General features: G+C 44.3%; 1 protein-coding gene across 4 annotated transcripts in view; it reads right to left on the bottom strand.

The window, feature by feature from the left end:
* The window catches only part of SPECC1L (sperm antigen with calponin homology and coiled-coil domains 1 like), a 126,372-nt gene that overhangs the window by 95,454 nt on the left and 16,839 nt on the right, over positions 1-14,079 (bottom strand). Inside the window, exon 2 of one of the 4 annotated variants that reach the window (XM_075897997.2) lies at positions 5,988-6,035. The exons of 2 other annotated variants lie outside the window; for them this stretch is intronic. In XM_075897997.2, the coding sequence (XP_075754112.1) occupies positions 5,988-6,013 (26 nt within the window). In that variant the 5' untranslated portion in view covers positions 6,014-6,035. Of the gene's footprint in view, positions 1-5,451; positions 5,549-5,987; positions 6,036-14,079 lie in introns of those variants that run through there. One more of the 4 variants, XM_075897999.2, reaches the window with a different exon arrangement.

A 14,079-nucleotide genomic window follows, 5' to 3' on the forward strand; every position in this document is an offset into this window, starting at 1 on the left:
GCTGCAGTTTAAGCCCATTGCTTCTTGTTCTATCCTCAGAGGCCAAGATGAACAAGTTTTCTCCCTTCTCCTTATGACACCCTTTTAGATACCTGAACACTGCTATTCTGTCCCACCTCAATCTTCTCTTTTCTAAACTAACAAACCTAATTCCTTCAGCCTTCCCTCATAGGTCATGTTCTCTAGCCCTTTAATCATTCTCGTTGCTCTTCTCTGGACCCTCTCCAATTTTTCCACATCTTTCTTGAAATGCGGTGCCCAGAACTGGACACAATACTCCAATTGAGACCTAACCAGCGCAGAGCAGAGCAGAAGAATGACTTCTCGTGTCTTGCTCCACAACACATCTGTTAATGCATCCCAGAATCATGTTTGCTTTCTTTGCAATAGCATCACACTGCTGACTCATATTTAACTTGTGGTCCACTATAGCCTCTAGATCCCTTTCTGCTGTACTCCTTTCCAGACCGTCGCTTCCCATTCTGTATGTGTGAAACTGATTGTTCCTTCCTAAGTGGAGCACTTTGCATTTGTCTTTATTAAACTTCATCCTATTTATCTCAGACTATTTCTCCAATTTGTCCAGGTCATTTTGAATTATGACCCTATCCTCCAGATTAGTTGCAATCCCTTGGTATCATCTACAAACTTAATAAGCATACTTTCTATACCAATATCTAAATAGTTGATGACGATACTGAAGATGCCACTTGTTATGTCTTTCCAGCAGGATTGTGAACCATTAATAACTATTCTCTGAGTACGATTAGCCAGCCGGTTATGCACCCACCTTATAGTAGCCCCATCTAAGTTGCATTTCCCTAGTTTATAGATAAGAATATCATGCGAGGACGTATGAAACACCTTACTAAAGTCTAGGTATATCACATCCACCACTTCTCCCTTATCCACAAGACTTGTTATCCTATTAAAGAAAGCTATCAGATTGGTTGGACTTGATTTGTTCTTTACAAATCATGATGGCTGTTCCCTATCACCTTGCCACTTTCCAAGTGTTTACAGATGATTTCCTTAATTACTTGCTCCATTATCTTCCCTGGCACAGAAGTTAAACTAACTGGTCTGTGGTTTCCTGGGTTGTTGTTATTTCCCTTTTTATAGATGGGCACTATATTTGCCTTTTTCCAGTCCTCTGGAATCTCTCCTGTCTCCCATGATTTTCCAAAGATGATAGCTAGAGGCCCAGATACCTCCTCTATCAGCTTCTTGAGTATTCTAGGATGTATTTCATCAGGCCCTGGTGACTTGCAGGCATCTAATTTTTCTAGGTGATTTTTAACTCGTTTTTTTTTATTTTACCTTCTAAAATTACCCCCTTTCCACTAGCATTCACTATATTAGGCATTGCTACAGACTTCTCGGTAAAGACCGAAAGAAAGAAGTCATTGGGCATCTCTGCCATTTCCAAGTTTCCTGTTACTGTTTCTCTCTTCACTGATCAGTGGGCCTACCCTGTCCTTGGTCTTCCTCTTGCTTCTATTGTATTTATAAAACGTCTTCTTGTTTCCTTTATTCCCGTAGCTAGTTTGAGCTCATTCTGTGCCTTTGCAATCTTGCCCCTGCATTCCTGTGCTGTTTGCCTATAGTCATCCTTTGTAATTTGTCCTAGTTTCCATTTTTTTTATATGACTCCTTTTTTATTTTGAGATCATGCAAGATCTCCTTGTTAAGCCAAGCTGGTCTTTTGCCATATTTTCTATCTTTCCTACACAGCAGAATTGTTTGCTTTTGGGCCCTTAACATCGTCCCTTTGAAATACTTCCAACTCTCCTCAGTTGTTTTTCCTCTCAGTCTCGATTCCCATGGGACCTTACCAATCAGATCTCTGAGCTTACCAAAATCCGCTTTCCCGAAATCGATTGTCTCTATTTTGCTGTTCTCCTTTCTACCCGTCTTTAGAATTGTGAATTCTATGGTTTCATGATCACTTTCACCCAACCTGCCTTCCACTTTCAAATTCTCAACCAGTTCCTCCCTATTTGTTAGGATCAAATCTAGAACAGCTTTCTCCCTAGTAGCTTTTTCAACCTTCAGAAATAAAAAGTTGTCTCCAAAGCAGTCCAAGAATTTATTGTATAGTCTGTGCCCCACAGTGTTATTTTCCCAACATATATCTGGATAGTTGAAGTCCCCCATCACCACCAAATCTTGGGTTTTGGATGATTTTGTTAGTTGTTTAAAAAAAAAAAAGCCTCATCCACTTCTTCCTCCTGGGTAGGTGGCCTGTAGTAAACTCCTAGCATGACATCACCTTTGTTTTTAATACTTTAGTCTAATGAGGGATTTGGGTGTGGGAAGGGGTGAGAGGTGCAAGCTTTGAGAGGAAATCTGGATTCAGGAGAAGGTAGATATGGGGACACTGGCTTGGGAAGAGAGCACCAGGCCGGGCAGTGTTGGGGTCAGATGTAAGGTTAGGGTATTAAGCAAGCCACAGACTTCTGGATGTGAGGGTTCAGGAATTTGGGTTGGGGTATGTGAGGGGCACACAGCAGGGGGTTCCAGTAATATGATAGGGTCAGATGTAGGGTCTGGGGGAAAGGGGAGCGCAGGAGTGTTATGATGCTGTGGCCAGATGGGTTCTTGGCCCCAGTTTGGGGTTTGTTGGCCAGGCTTCATTTTTAAATAAAATACTGTCAAACAAAGTTTCTGCATTGTCTATTTCTGAAAAGGGCAGGGAACCTGTCTTGAGTCAGGGGTCACTGACTCAAGAAAAAAAAAAAATCAGTTGGGGCCACACAAATGAGATGCAAAAAACCATCCTCCATCCCCACCCCCTCAAGTTTCACTAATGTGGCCCCAACTGTATTGGTGGGAACAGGGGACATAGTACTGAGGAAGGGTGCTAGTGAGTGCTTTGGCAGGGGGCAGGGTGCCAGTGGGGACAGAGTTCTGTGGCCTGGGACAGGGGAATGGGGACAGAGTTCTGTGACTAGGGAGAGGGAACTGGGCAGTGGGGAGAGGGAACAGGGGAAGAGGGAACAGGAAGGGGGGGGCAGTGGAGGCAGAGAGTCCCCTGCATCTGCCTCCTCCCAGGATTCTCCCCGCTCCCCCCCCACGGGAAGCCAGCATATGCCTCCTCAGGGCCCAACTCACCCCCCCAGCACAGGGAAACCCCATGCGTGCCTGTCCTGGGGCCGATTCCTCCCCCCCTTCCCCAGTGCTGACCCCGCCCCCGCCATGAAACCCCGCGCGTGCCTGCCCCAGGGCTGACTCACTCCTCCTGTGAGGTGCAGGGAGCCGATGCTCCCTCCCACAGTACACCCGGCAGAGCAGCTAGCGCACTTCCAGAATCACCGGAAGCGGTGCAAAGCTGCGGGACTTCTGTCTATTGCTGGGAAGCCGACACCACCTCCATTTTCACTTGAGGTAAGTAGTGGGGCTTCTCAGGGGTGGGAGGGAAATGGGGGCGGGGTGGACAGGACGCCTTGCGATCGACTGGTTGAGGCCTCGCGATCGACTTGTTGGTGACCACGGCCCTAGGCCGAGAGCATTTGAGAATTCCAATTTCACCCTGCTAGGACATGAAAAACCTGCTATTCATAAGGGTTGACAACTCAAAATAGAAAAAGGCAATAAAAAAAAAATAGGAAAAGGCAGGATAATGGAGATCTATCCCTTAGAGCAGCCAGGGAGCTGAGTGAGGACTGAAAAGAAGGGAACGTTCCTTACTCTTTTGGGAGCCAATTGGTGGTAAAAATAGCTACTGCTACTCATTCCTCCCCAGTTAAGAGACTCTGGAGTTGGAGAAGAGAGAAAGAAAGCTTCCACTTCCTTTCAGCAGCCATAAAGTCAAGGGAAAAAGGAAAATAGGTATCTAGATGTATCTGTCTCATTATATATTGCTGATCGGAAATATGAAACAAAAACAACTCTTTCCCTTTTTACAAAAAAAAACCATTTCAAAGATATGAACAGAGGTAAATTGGAGTCTGGCAAAAATCAAAGTGTAAGGGTAATTTTTTCTTGAGCAAATGCCTGCACTATGATCAAGCATGGTATCTCCTCTTAAAATTTTGTTTACTGTGCTAAAGCATATAAGCTTTGCCTCTGTACCTGAAAGACAGGTTGGCAACAAAATTCAAGTTATATTTTGACCGGAGACAAGCACCTTAATCAACCAATATCTCATTGCTCTAATGAAATCTAGTATACCCTTAGCAGATACATAAGGATATAAAAGAGCATATAAAGTATAAATATAATATGTAGTTGGTATAGTATTTGGATATTTCATATTATTAACCTCTCAGAATTGTCAGGAAAAAAAACCCCCCCCAACAATTTAAAAACAAGAAAGTTAACAGATGAGCCCTAAGGGACTTTTTCGCTAACCTAGCTATTTTTTTTTTTTAAAGGGGTTAATCTGAAGTGTCTTTTGAAGTTAAAATTTAAACGTGCATACCTATTCCAAATACATAAGCACTCCCATCTCAAATTATATGTATCTTTCTGTAACCAGTGTTCCTCATTTATATTCTTATGTGTTTGTATATAATTACATAGACTAGAACAACTGGTTTACTGTAGCACATACAAAGTTACCAGACTAGTCTTTTTTTTTTTTTTTAAATAAATACAGGCTGTCAAGTTTCACAGAAAGATGGTGTAGATTTTCTGAATCTGAATTATGACCTGAATCCAGTAAAGTAAATGGGAGCTTTGTCGCTGACTTTAAAAAACATGGGTTCAAGCCATATAAGAGTGAATTTCTTTTTCCTATATATTTTAGAAATGCGCACCTGTCTGGGAGTCTATTTGTTCAAGAACTCCTCCTAAACTGCAAGAGATAGGACCACCATATTTGGTATGCAGCTTCCTCTTATCATAACTTAAAGTAGATAAGTTATGATAAAAGGGTTTGCCTGTGCCAGGAAAATGGGATGTGTCTGGAATTCAATTTTTTCTCATAAAATGGAAAGGAAGGGGTCTGGCAGGAGGGACTGTTATACTGCAGAATGATCACAGGGAGACAGCAAAGGGCCGGAGTTGGGGCCACGACATCTATTACCCCACTTGGCCAGCAGGGGTAGAGAAAGGGACAGCTATCTGAAATACAGTAGAGTATTTGTCTGTCTTTCCCCCAATTGGGGGAGCTGCACTCCACCCCCAACAGTGCCTGCTGCAGCAGCCATCCATAGGTGCTTCTCACCAGGCCTCAAGCTGTTGCAGAGAGAGGGGGTGGCTTTCGCACCTCTCCCTGGGGCAGCCTGCATACTCAATCCCTCATTCCAGCCCCACCCCAAACAAGGATTTAAAATAAGAAAAACAAAACATTTAAATTAAGGACCCACACAATGCTTGGTTAAATCTTCTAGTGACAAAATAAAGTATCTGTTCAATGTCAGAGGGTTCTTAAATGGAGGTAAAATTAGTTGTTATAAAGAAGAATACGCTAACAAAGCTGTGAGGTTGCTAATTAAATATAACTACCTTATTTGGAGTGAGAACTTTATCCTCCTCACCCAACAAATACTTTCAGATAAGAATTACTCCCTACAGATCCGGGATCATCCCTGCTTCTGTCATCCTACAATATAAGCCACAATGGAGTCAAAACTTAGTTGGGGCCAGAGGGTATTACTATAACTGAGGAGTAATGAAATCAGTTTCAAAACAACTGTGTAAATAAAGTGCATGAAGATAAAAATGTAATTGGACAAGTACAGAATTTTTGTTCAACATCAAAATATCAAAAAATACTATAAGAATGTGAAATTATTTTGGTCATTTTAGATTTCAACTGATTAAATGACAATAATTTACAAAAATTCATTTTAAACCAAAAACTCAAATACTAAGATTCAATGCAACATTAATGTTTCAAAATGGCAGTTAGAAATCCTTCCCAAAAACATATAAGAAAGTTATAACGCTATAGATACCAAAGGGGTCACTCAAGCAGTAATTCAATACTACCAAGTTTTAGAGTAAACTATGGAAAGCACCTGAAGGCATGTTTCTGTTACCTGGTAAGGATCGAGACTCGCCACATCCCCTTCTCATGATGAAGGGAACTGAAAATAAAAATATCTGCTTACCCATTTGTGTGGGGTTAGCAATATATGAAAAAAAATACTCTAAGACAGAGTGGCAAGACCAATAACTAAATCTAAAGTGACATTAATAAATACAACCCCCTCCTATAATGTTGCACAAAGAGAGCATCAATATCATATATGAACTACTAAGGCATTAATCAACAAAAATGAGGACTGACAAAAGTAAAAAATAATCACATCAAATAAGTTAGTTAGCAAGAGAGGAAAAGAAAACAAAAAGTCACAATAATCAGACTATAAATATTCATTCTTACTTGTACCTTTTGCCAGACTTCTCTTTTAACAGAACACAATGCAGAAAACTAAAACCAATACTGCACAACAGTATGTTCTCACAGTTTAGTGAAGACAGATGCAACAGTCCAATGATTTTATATCAGCCAGAAATACAACTCCCTAAACATTTTTAAAATGCACTGACCAGTAAGAAGCCACAATTCTGTGCTGCAAACTGATATGGTATGGCTGCCCAATGGCATGAGATTCTGTAAGAGTTACTATTTCTATATCAATTAACATTTTTCATTCCAGAAGCCGATATAAGTGTGAAGTACGGGAGGGGCATCTTTGCCTATGAATACTAAAAAGTATGTTACTTATAGCTTAACAAGTGATTTACTTCACTATGTCTTGGTTTTGTTGTAGTACTTTACATCTAATGCATTCTATTAAACAAGATTATTCATGCCAATATGTGCCCAGGATATTCCTTTGATTAGTGAACAAGGCATCACATTTAGGCATGCAATGAAAAAAAATATGTAACCTAAATAAGTTATTTAGCTACATAAGAATCAAGCAGAATGGTATTTTCAGAATTCTATAAAAGCAGTGAGGAGTCCTGTGGCACCTTATAGACTAAACCGAAGTGTTGGAGCATGAGCTTTCGTGGGCAAAGACCCACTTCATCAGATGCATGTCTGAATTCTATGACTCTCAGCAGGAAAAAAAACAGAGCAGCCCAAAGTCAGAGAAAAACAGATTAAAATACACTCACCAAATGCTTATGGAGCTTTGCTAGCTGCTGAGGTGAAGCCTCCACTATACTACTGACTGTTGAGATTCCAAGTTGGTGGTGAGGAGCAGAGATTACTGACTGCATAGAGATGATAGACCACCCTGCAGCTCCCTGAACTCCTCTGACAGACTAGGCAGTGAGGTTGCACCTAATCCTGATATCGAAAGGCTGATCTGCCCCAAAGAGCCCAAACTCCTGTCTCTGCACACCAAGTATGGGCAGGTGGACTCAACCTAGAAGGATCCAAGAATGGTGGGGCTAAGTACAAAGGAATCTGGTTGTGAGTTCGAGGGTTCTGTACGGGGCAAACTCAGCAGGGAATCCAGGACTATCTGGATGAACATAAGCAATGGTAATCTGCAAGGTCCAGGCAAAGCCAGTTAGGGCTCAGAGGGAAGTTAGTTCTAGAAACGGGAGGATAAGACTTAGCAGATACGGGAGCTCAGCAAGGGAAGGGATGCATACTGGAGGAATGGGTCTTGGTGGGATAAGGCTCCATATGGGCTGATTTTGGCTCTGTGGGGTAGGGGATCCTTATCAGGGTGGTCCAGGCACATATGAGGTAAGAGGACTCCGAATAGGGGGTCAAATGTAGGAAGTTAAGCAGGGTGGGCTTGGTATAGCATTGAGGATTTAAATGCAGCAGGGCAGGAATTGGTGGTGGGAATTTGAATACGGGGGGAGGGGGAAGGGTGAGGGAGGGAGGTCTGACCTGTTCCAGCACCTATGTTTCTGGTTCAGCCGAAGCCAGGCCATCCTAAGCCCTACTCACCCTGCAATGATGCAATGAATTCATAGCACTTAGTACTGTAGCAGATGCAGTTCATACTTTTAGCCCATGGGCTGCACAAATATTTTGAACTTCACCTCTACCCAGAGCTGTAGGGAAAGAAATTGAGAGAAAGTTTTAAGTGTCTAAAAGTTCACTTTTTAATGTATTTGTACAGGGAACCAGGACTTCAGACATTTTTAGAAAATACAAATTAAGGATGAATTCCTACTTATATTTAGGGCACAAGCACAAGCTAAAGAGCTTTCCTCTTACATTTCTCTAGAAATTGTGGAATAAGCACCGGGCAAAACTAGAAGCAATGCACTCTAATTTCCTTACTCCTTGTTTGGAGAAAATTTAATCTCCACGTTGCTGTGAGCAATGCTTAACTGTTGCTAATACTTAGCATTCCAGACAAGTGACAGAAACATTCACAAAAGGACTGCCTAACTTACGGTGAACTGTGTTTTTATTAAAACAAAATTTGTCTTTAAGCTAGTATTATAATTTAGCTGACATCTATTTCAAGTTATTGTGGAGAAAGGAAGTGCTTCCAGTTAAACTCTGTTTAAAAAAAAAAAAACAGCTTTTTTAAAATTGAATTTCAATATATAGAATGCTCATGCAAGGATTCCAAATGTACATTTTAAAATACATTTAAGACAACTGCATCCCTATAACAGCCTTTGTAAGTAGAGTGCACACATGAAGGAACTATTACATTTTTTTTTATTTCTGAACTGGATTTTTCAAGAAAATTTGATGAGAAACACTGACAAATCCATTTCTAGCAGGAATTAAAACTAGAGATGAGGAATAAGTCCCCAGTGGGTTAATGGAACCAAGAAATCATTTTTATACCAAAGTGCTACATTGGTGACTTGTAAATCCTATACAACAGGGCTGTGTCTACACTGGCATGAATTTCCGGAACTGCTTAGAACGGAATACTATTCCGTTTTCAGTTTTTCCGGAAAAGGAGCATCTACATTGGCAGGCTGCTTTTCCAGAAAAAGGGCTTTTCTGGAAAAGCGTCTGTGGCCATTGTAGACACGCTTTTCCAGAAAAGAGCCCCGATTGCCATTTTCGCGATCGGGGCCTTTTTCCGGAAAAGACTACTGGGCTGTCTACACTGGCCCTTTTCCAGAACAGTGTTCCAGAATAAGGACTTATGCCCGAGCGGGAGCTGAATAGTTTTTCCAGAATAGCGGCTGATTTTGTACCATAGAGCGTCGTTGCTTTTCCAGAAATTCAAGGGCCAGTGTAGACAGCTCGCAGCTTATTCCAGAAAAGCGGCTGATTTTCTGGAATAAGTGGCCCAGTGTAGACACAGCCCTGTAGTGTGTACTCTATTCTATGGCAGCAATACTAATACACAGATTTGTATGTGTATTTCACTGCATCTAGAAGCCCATATATTGCAAATTGAAACAAAACTTCACCTCAAAAACCCACAACAAGAAACACTAGAAAATTGAAGAGAAAAGTAATGTAAAGTACATGCTTCTTCTTTAAGGTTTCTGTCATACCAATAGCAAACAAGGCTCTGTTTAAGGTTGTTTTCAGTATTTGGGATGTTAAAAAGTACTTTAAAATTTCAGCAGTTAAAGGTTCACATGCAGAAGGGAAGCGGTGGCTGCTTGAGAGCCCATGCACATGCAACGTACAGCCTCCTGCCAGGTCCCCCACAATGATGCCTTCAGTGTCGTCGTCCCCTCCCCACAGCCTTCTGAACATAAGAACGGCCGTACTGGGTCAGACCAAAGGTCCATCTAGCCCAGTATCCTGTCTGCCGACAGTGGCCAATGCCAGGTGCCCCAGAGAGGGTGGACCGAAGACAATGATCAAGCGATTTGTCTCCTGCCATCCCTCTCCAGCCTCTGACAAAACAGAGGCCAGGGACACCATTTTATCTCCTGGCTAATAGCCTTTTATGGACCTAACCTCCATGAAATTATCTAGCTTCTCTTTAAATTCTATTATAGTCCTAGCCTTCACAGCCTCCTCTGGCAAGGAGTTCCACAGGTTGACTACATGCTGTGTGAAGAAGAACCTTCTTTTATTAGTTTTAAACCTGCTCCCCATTAATTTCATTTGGTGTCCTCTAGTTCTTCTATTATGGGAACTAATAAATAACTTTTCTTTATCGGCCCTCTCCACACCACTCATGATTTTATATACCTCTATCATATCCCCCCTCAGTCTCCTCTTTTCTAAACTGAAAAGTCCCAGTCGCTTTAACCTCTCCTCATATGGGACCCATTCCAAACCCCAAATCTTTTTAGTTGCCCTTTTCTGAACCCTTTCCAAGGCCAAAATATAGTTTTTGAGGTGAGGAGACCACATCTGTACACAGTATTCAAGATGTGGGCGTATCGTAGTTTTATGCAGGGGCAGTAAGATAATTCTGGGTCTTATTTTCTATCCCTTTCTTAATAATTCCTAGCATCCTATTTGCCTTTTTGACCGCCGCTGCACACTGTGGGGAAGTTTTCAGAGAACTACCCACGATAACTCCAAGATCTTTCCTGATGTGTCATAGCCAAATTAGCCCCCATCATACTGTACGTATAGTTGGGGTTATTTTTCCCAAGGTGCATTACTTTACACTTATCCACATTACATTTCATTTGCCATTTTGTTGTCCAATCTCGGGGGGGAGGCAAGGCTCCCAGGGCTGCCCCAGGCCTCCAGCAGCCCCCCCAATGGTCTGCAGGCTGAGGGTCAGGAAGGGGGGGGGGGGAAGGGACAGATTCAACAGGATGTTCCCCCTCAGCAGCTCCGCCCTGCAGCCTATATAGGTGAGCAAGGTTCTGGGGGCTGCCCCACCTCCAGCTAGGGTTGCCAGATGGTTTCAACAAAAACACCAGACACACTTGACATTATATCACAATCAACATTACATCTTATTTAGAAAATACTGGACATTTATATGTTCAATTTTTTTCCCCTAAACAAAGCTCAAATACTGGATTGTCCGGGTCAAAACTGGACACCTCCAGCAGCTGTCCATGGCCTGCAGGCTCTTTGGGGAGCAGGGAGAAAAGCCAGGCTCTGGGGTAGGGACAGGCAATAATTTTTAATGGGGGCCACACCAAGATCTTGGTAAATGGTAAAGGGCCATACTTCTGTGGAGAGGGCACAGGGCCTGGAACAGCTGGTGGGGTATAGAAGTGAGCTTGGAATAGAGGACTGAGGTGCAGCAGGGAGTTTGGGTGAAAGAGGGGGTTATGATCTGGGGTAGGAGTTGGGATGCAGAGTCCAGGAAAGGAGAGGATTCTGGCCTGGGGTAGGGGCATAGGAGGGAATGAAGGGTCTGGGAGGGAATTGTGAGCTGGAGGAGGTGGAGAGAGTGGATACAGAGGGTTTCAGTGGTGGCCTGAGGCAAGTAGTTGGGGGGGGGGGGGGGAGGAGAAAGGGGGTGGAGTGCTAGAGACAGGATCTGGCTGGGAGGCACTTATTTAGGCAGCTCCCAGCCAGCAGTTCTGCAGGAAACCTGCCTGTGTGCTCAGCAGGCTGCTCCCCATGGCTCTGCTCCAGCCCAAGGAGGGAGGCAGGGGGAATGAGGAGGCTTCATTTGCTGCCCCTGCCTTCACCAAAGTTTCTCAGCTCCTATTGGCTGGAAACTGGCCAATAGCAGCTCAGGGATTTCGCAAGGGCATGAAACTCTCTCCTCCTTGTCCAGACTGCATAGCAATTAGCAGCCTGATGTTTAATTGAAACATAACATCCCTACTTTAATCAGCTAATCAAGTAGTTGATGAAATTTCCCGCTGAGCCTCTGCCTTCGAAATGTAATAAGAGCCACCTACAGCGCTTCAAAGGCAGAGGTGCAGCGTGGAACCCGGCACAACCAATCCCCGCTTGGGCCAGGTTCCAACTGCTGTGTCACTGCCTCCCCATCCACCGCCCCCCATGCACCGTGGAGATGGTGAGGGGGGGCAAGAGGGGGAGGAACCATCTTTTAATATACATACACACACTCTGGGGCTGTGCCTCCTGCTCACTGTGCTTGCCAACACCCCTCACAGGGGATAGGCAACCCTGCCCCTTCTCCATGCCTCTCTACTTCCTCCTCCCGCAGCCCCTTCTTCCTGCCTCCCCCTGCCTGTCAGCCCAGGCCTTTCTTTACCTTTGGCCTCACCAGCAGGGGAGGCCTCAAGATCCAGCTGCTGGCACCGTACCCTCCCCTGGGCTGTCAACTGCCATGTGGGGTCTGCTGGCTACTATGCCACATTTCTTGGCATTTAAAGCCCTGTGGGGTGGGTGTGAAGGAAGGGGAGTAGGGGCTTGGTTTAAAATAGCAATCCCAAATGGCAAAGGGTGGCAGTGAGATTGGGCTTGAGCTGGGAGAGGGGGAAGAGGAGAGAGGAGGCCAGCGGGATGCAGAGTGACATGATACTGTTGTCCCACAGGAAGAGTTTTTTTTTGTTTAAATAGATATAGATCAAGCTCTTACCTTCTCCAGACTGTGTGGAAGGCAATCCAACACAAGACATACACAGAAATTTTTGTATACCATGCAGTGCTCTGTATTTCTCCAAGTTGTAGAAGGCAGGTAACTGCTAAAATATTTCTATTTAATATTCAGCCCCTGATAAAGAATATTGCTGCCCCCTTTTCAACCTGAGTAGCTAGTCCAGGCATTGGGAACCTTTGAGGTTAGGGGCTGCTAACCCATTGAAAAAAAAAAAATCAAGTCAGAGGCTGCACAGAAGTGAGAAACAAAATCAATAAAATAAAAAAAATCCAGTCTCACTGACATGGCCCCTGAATGAGAAGAAACACATTCCCCACATCCCCTCACATACCAGAGCCTAGGAGGGTCCAAGCTAGTATATTGTGTGCTCCAGCCCCATGAGAGAATGGCAGAGAGGCTGAAGCACCAGCACAGTCTCTCCAATGCTGGGGTCCCCCCCCCCTCCCGAGTCGCAGGATCTAGGCAAGTCAGGGGCCGCATCTGGCCCCTGGGCCTTATGATCCTCACCCTTGAGCTAGGGATGTTTAATATTGGTTAATTGAATAACCTCATGAATTCTTACTGGTTAGTCGATTATTCTACAGTCCCCGGGGGTAGGGCTGGCACCCAGTGTGCTCCAGCCTAAGGATGTTAAGTATCAGTTAATTTACTACTTGACTAGTTGATCGGCACTTCCACATTCCTCCTCTGAAGTGTACAAGAACCTCCTGCTGATTCCCGGCTCAAGCAGGGGGGGGAGGGGGGGACCAGCGTTGAAATGTACAAGAGTCCACAGCAGGGGCTCTTGTGCATTTCAAAGTGGAAGAGCCCTCATGGAGCCTGGGGTCAGCAGGGGACTCCCACTGACCTTGGGTTCCATGTTGCACTGCCTATTTGAAATGCCACGTGGAGCCTGGGGTCAGCTGGCGCCAGGTGACCCCAGGTTCCACGTGGCAGCTGATGCTTTGAAATACTGCCTCATCAAATCCTGGCTTCAGCTGTGCAGCGCTGTCACTTAGAGGCAGTGAAGAGGAGAGGGTACTTCAATCAGAGGCAGGGGAGGAGGGGGAGAGAATAGACTACAGTAGTTGATGGATTTTCCAATAAGCTTCTGCTCATCAGATAGTTGATGAGTCCTTAACACCCTTACTCCAGCCCCATTCCTGAGGAACCCCCTGCCATTGTATCAGAAGCAGCAGTGTAGGGTGCCAGGAAGGAACTGGTCCACGAGGGGGCGAGTTTAAGTCAGCTCCCCCATATGGATGGCTGCCTGTCACCCTGTGCTGCTGCCTCTAATAAACAGGCAATAGCGTGGGGTGGCAGCAGCCTCTGTCCAGATAGGACCTGAGCCAGACTGCCTGTCCACCTGGTTCCTAATACACTTTAAATGCAGAGCTGCAGTGGGGATAGCTCCCAGACCCAGCACAAGCCAGGACTGAGCAGGGCTGTTGGCCACCCTGCTAAAAAACTGGTAGTGGGGAAGGAAAGAAATGTGTAGTCATAGCATTAACCTATAAGCTTTTGCTTATCTGTTAATCGTTTAACTATACTATGACATCCCTACCCTGAGATAGCTCAGAGTCAGGACTTCTGCGGATGTTCCAGTTAGATGTAGAAATTGATGGCACCCACTTATTTCTTGGAAACAGTCTTACGCTTCTTACATACTTCTGCTTACCTTTTCCTGGTTTCTTTTTCTGTACCTCCATTCTTGTCTGAGATACCAGTATCTATGTGTTCCCTCCCACTC

This window comes from Pelodiscus sinensis, chromosome Z, assembly GCF_052426305.1.
Source record: "Pelodiscus sinensis isolate ZL-2025 chromosome Z, ASM5242630v1, whole genome shotgun sequence".
In the NCBI taxonomy this organism is placed as follows: domain Eukaryota; kingdom Metazoa; phylum Chordata; order Testudines; family Trionychidae; genus Pelodiscus; species Pelodiscus sinensis.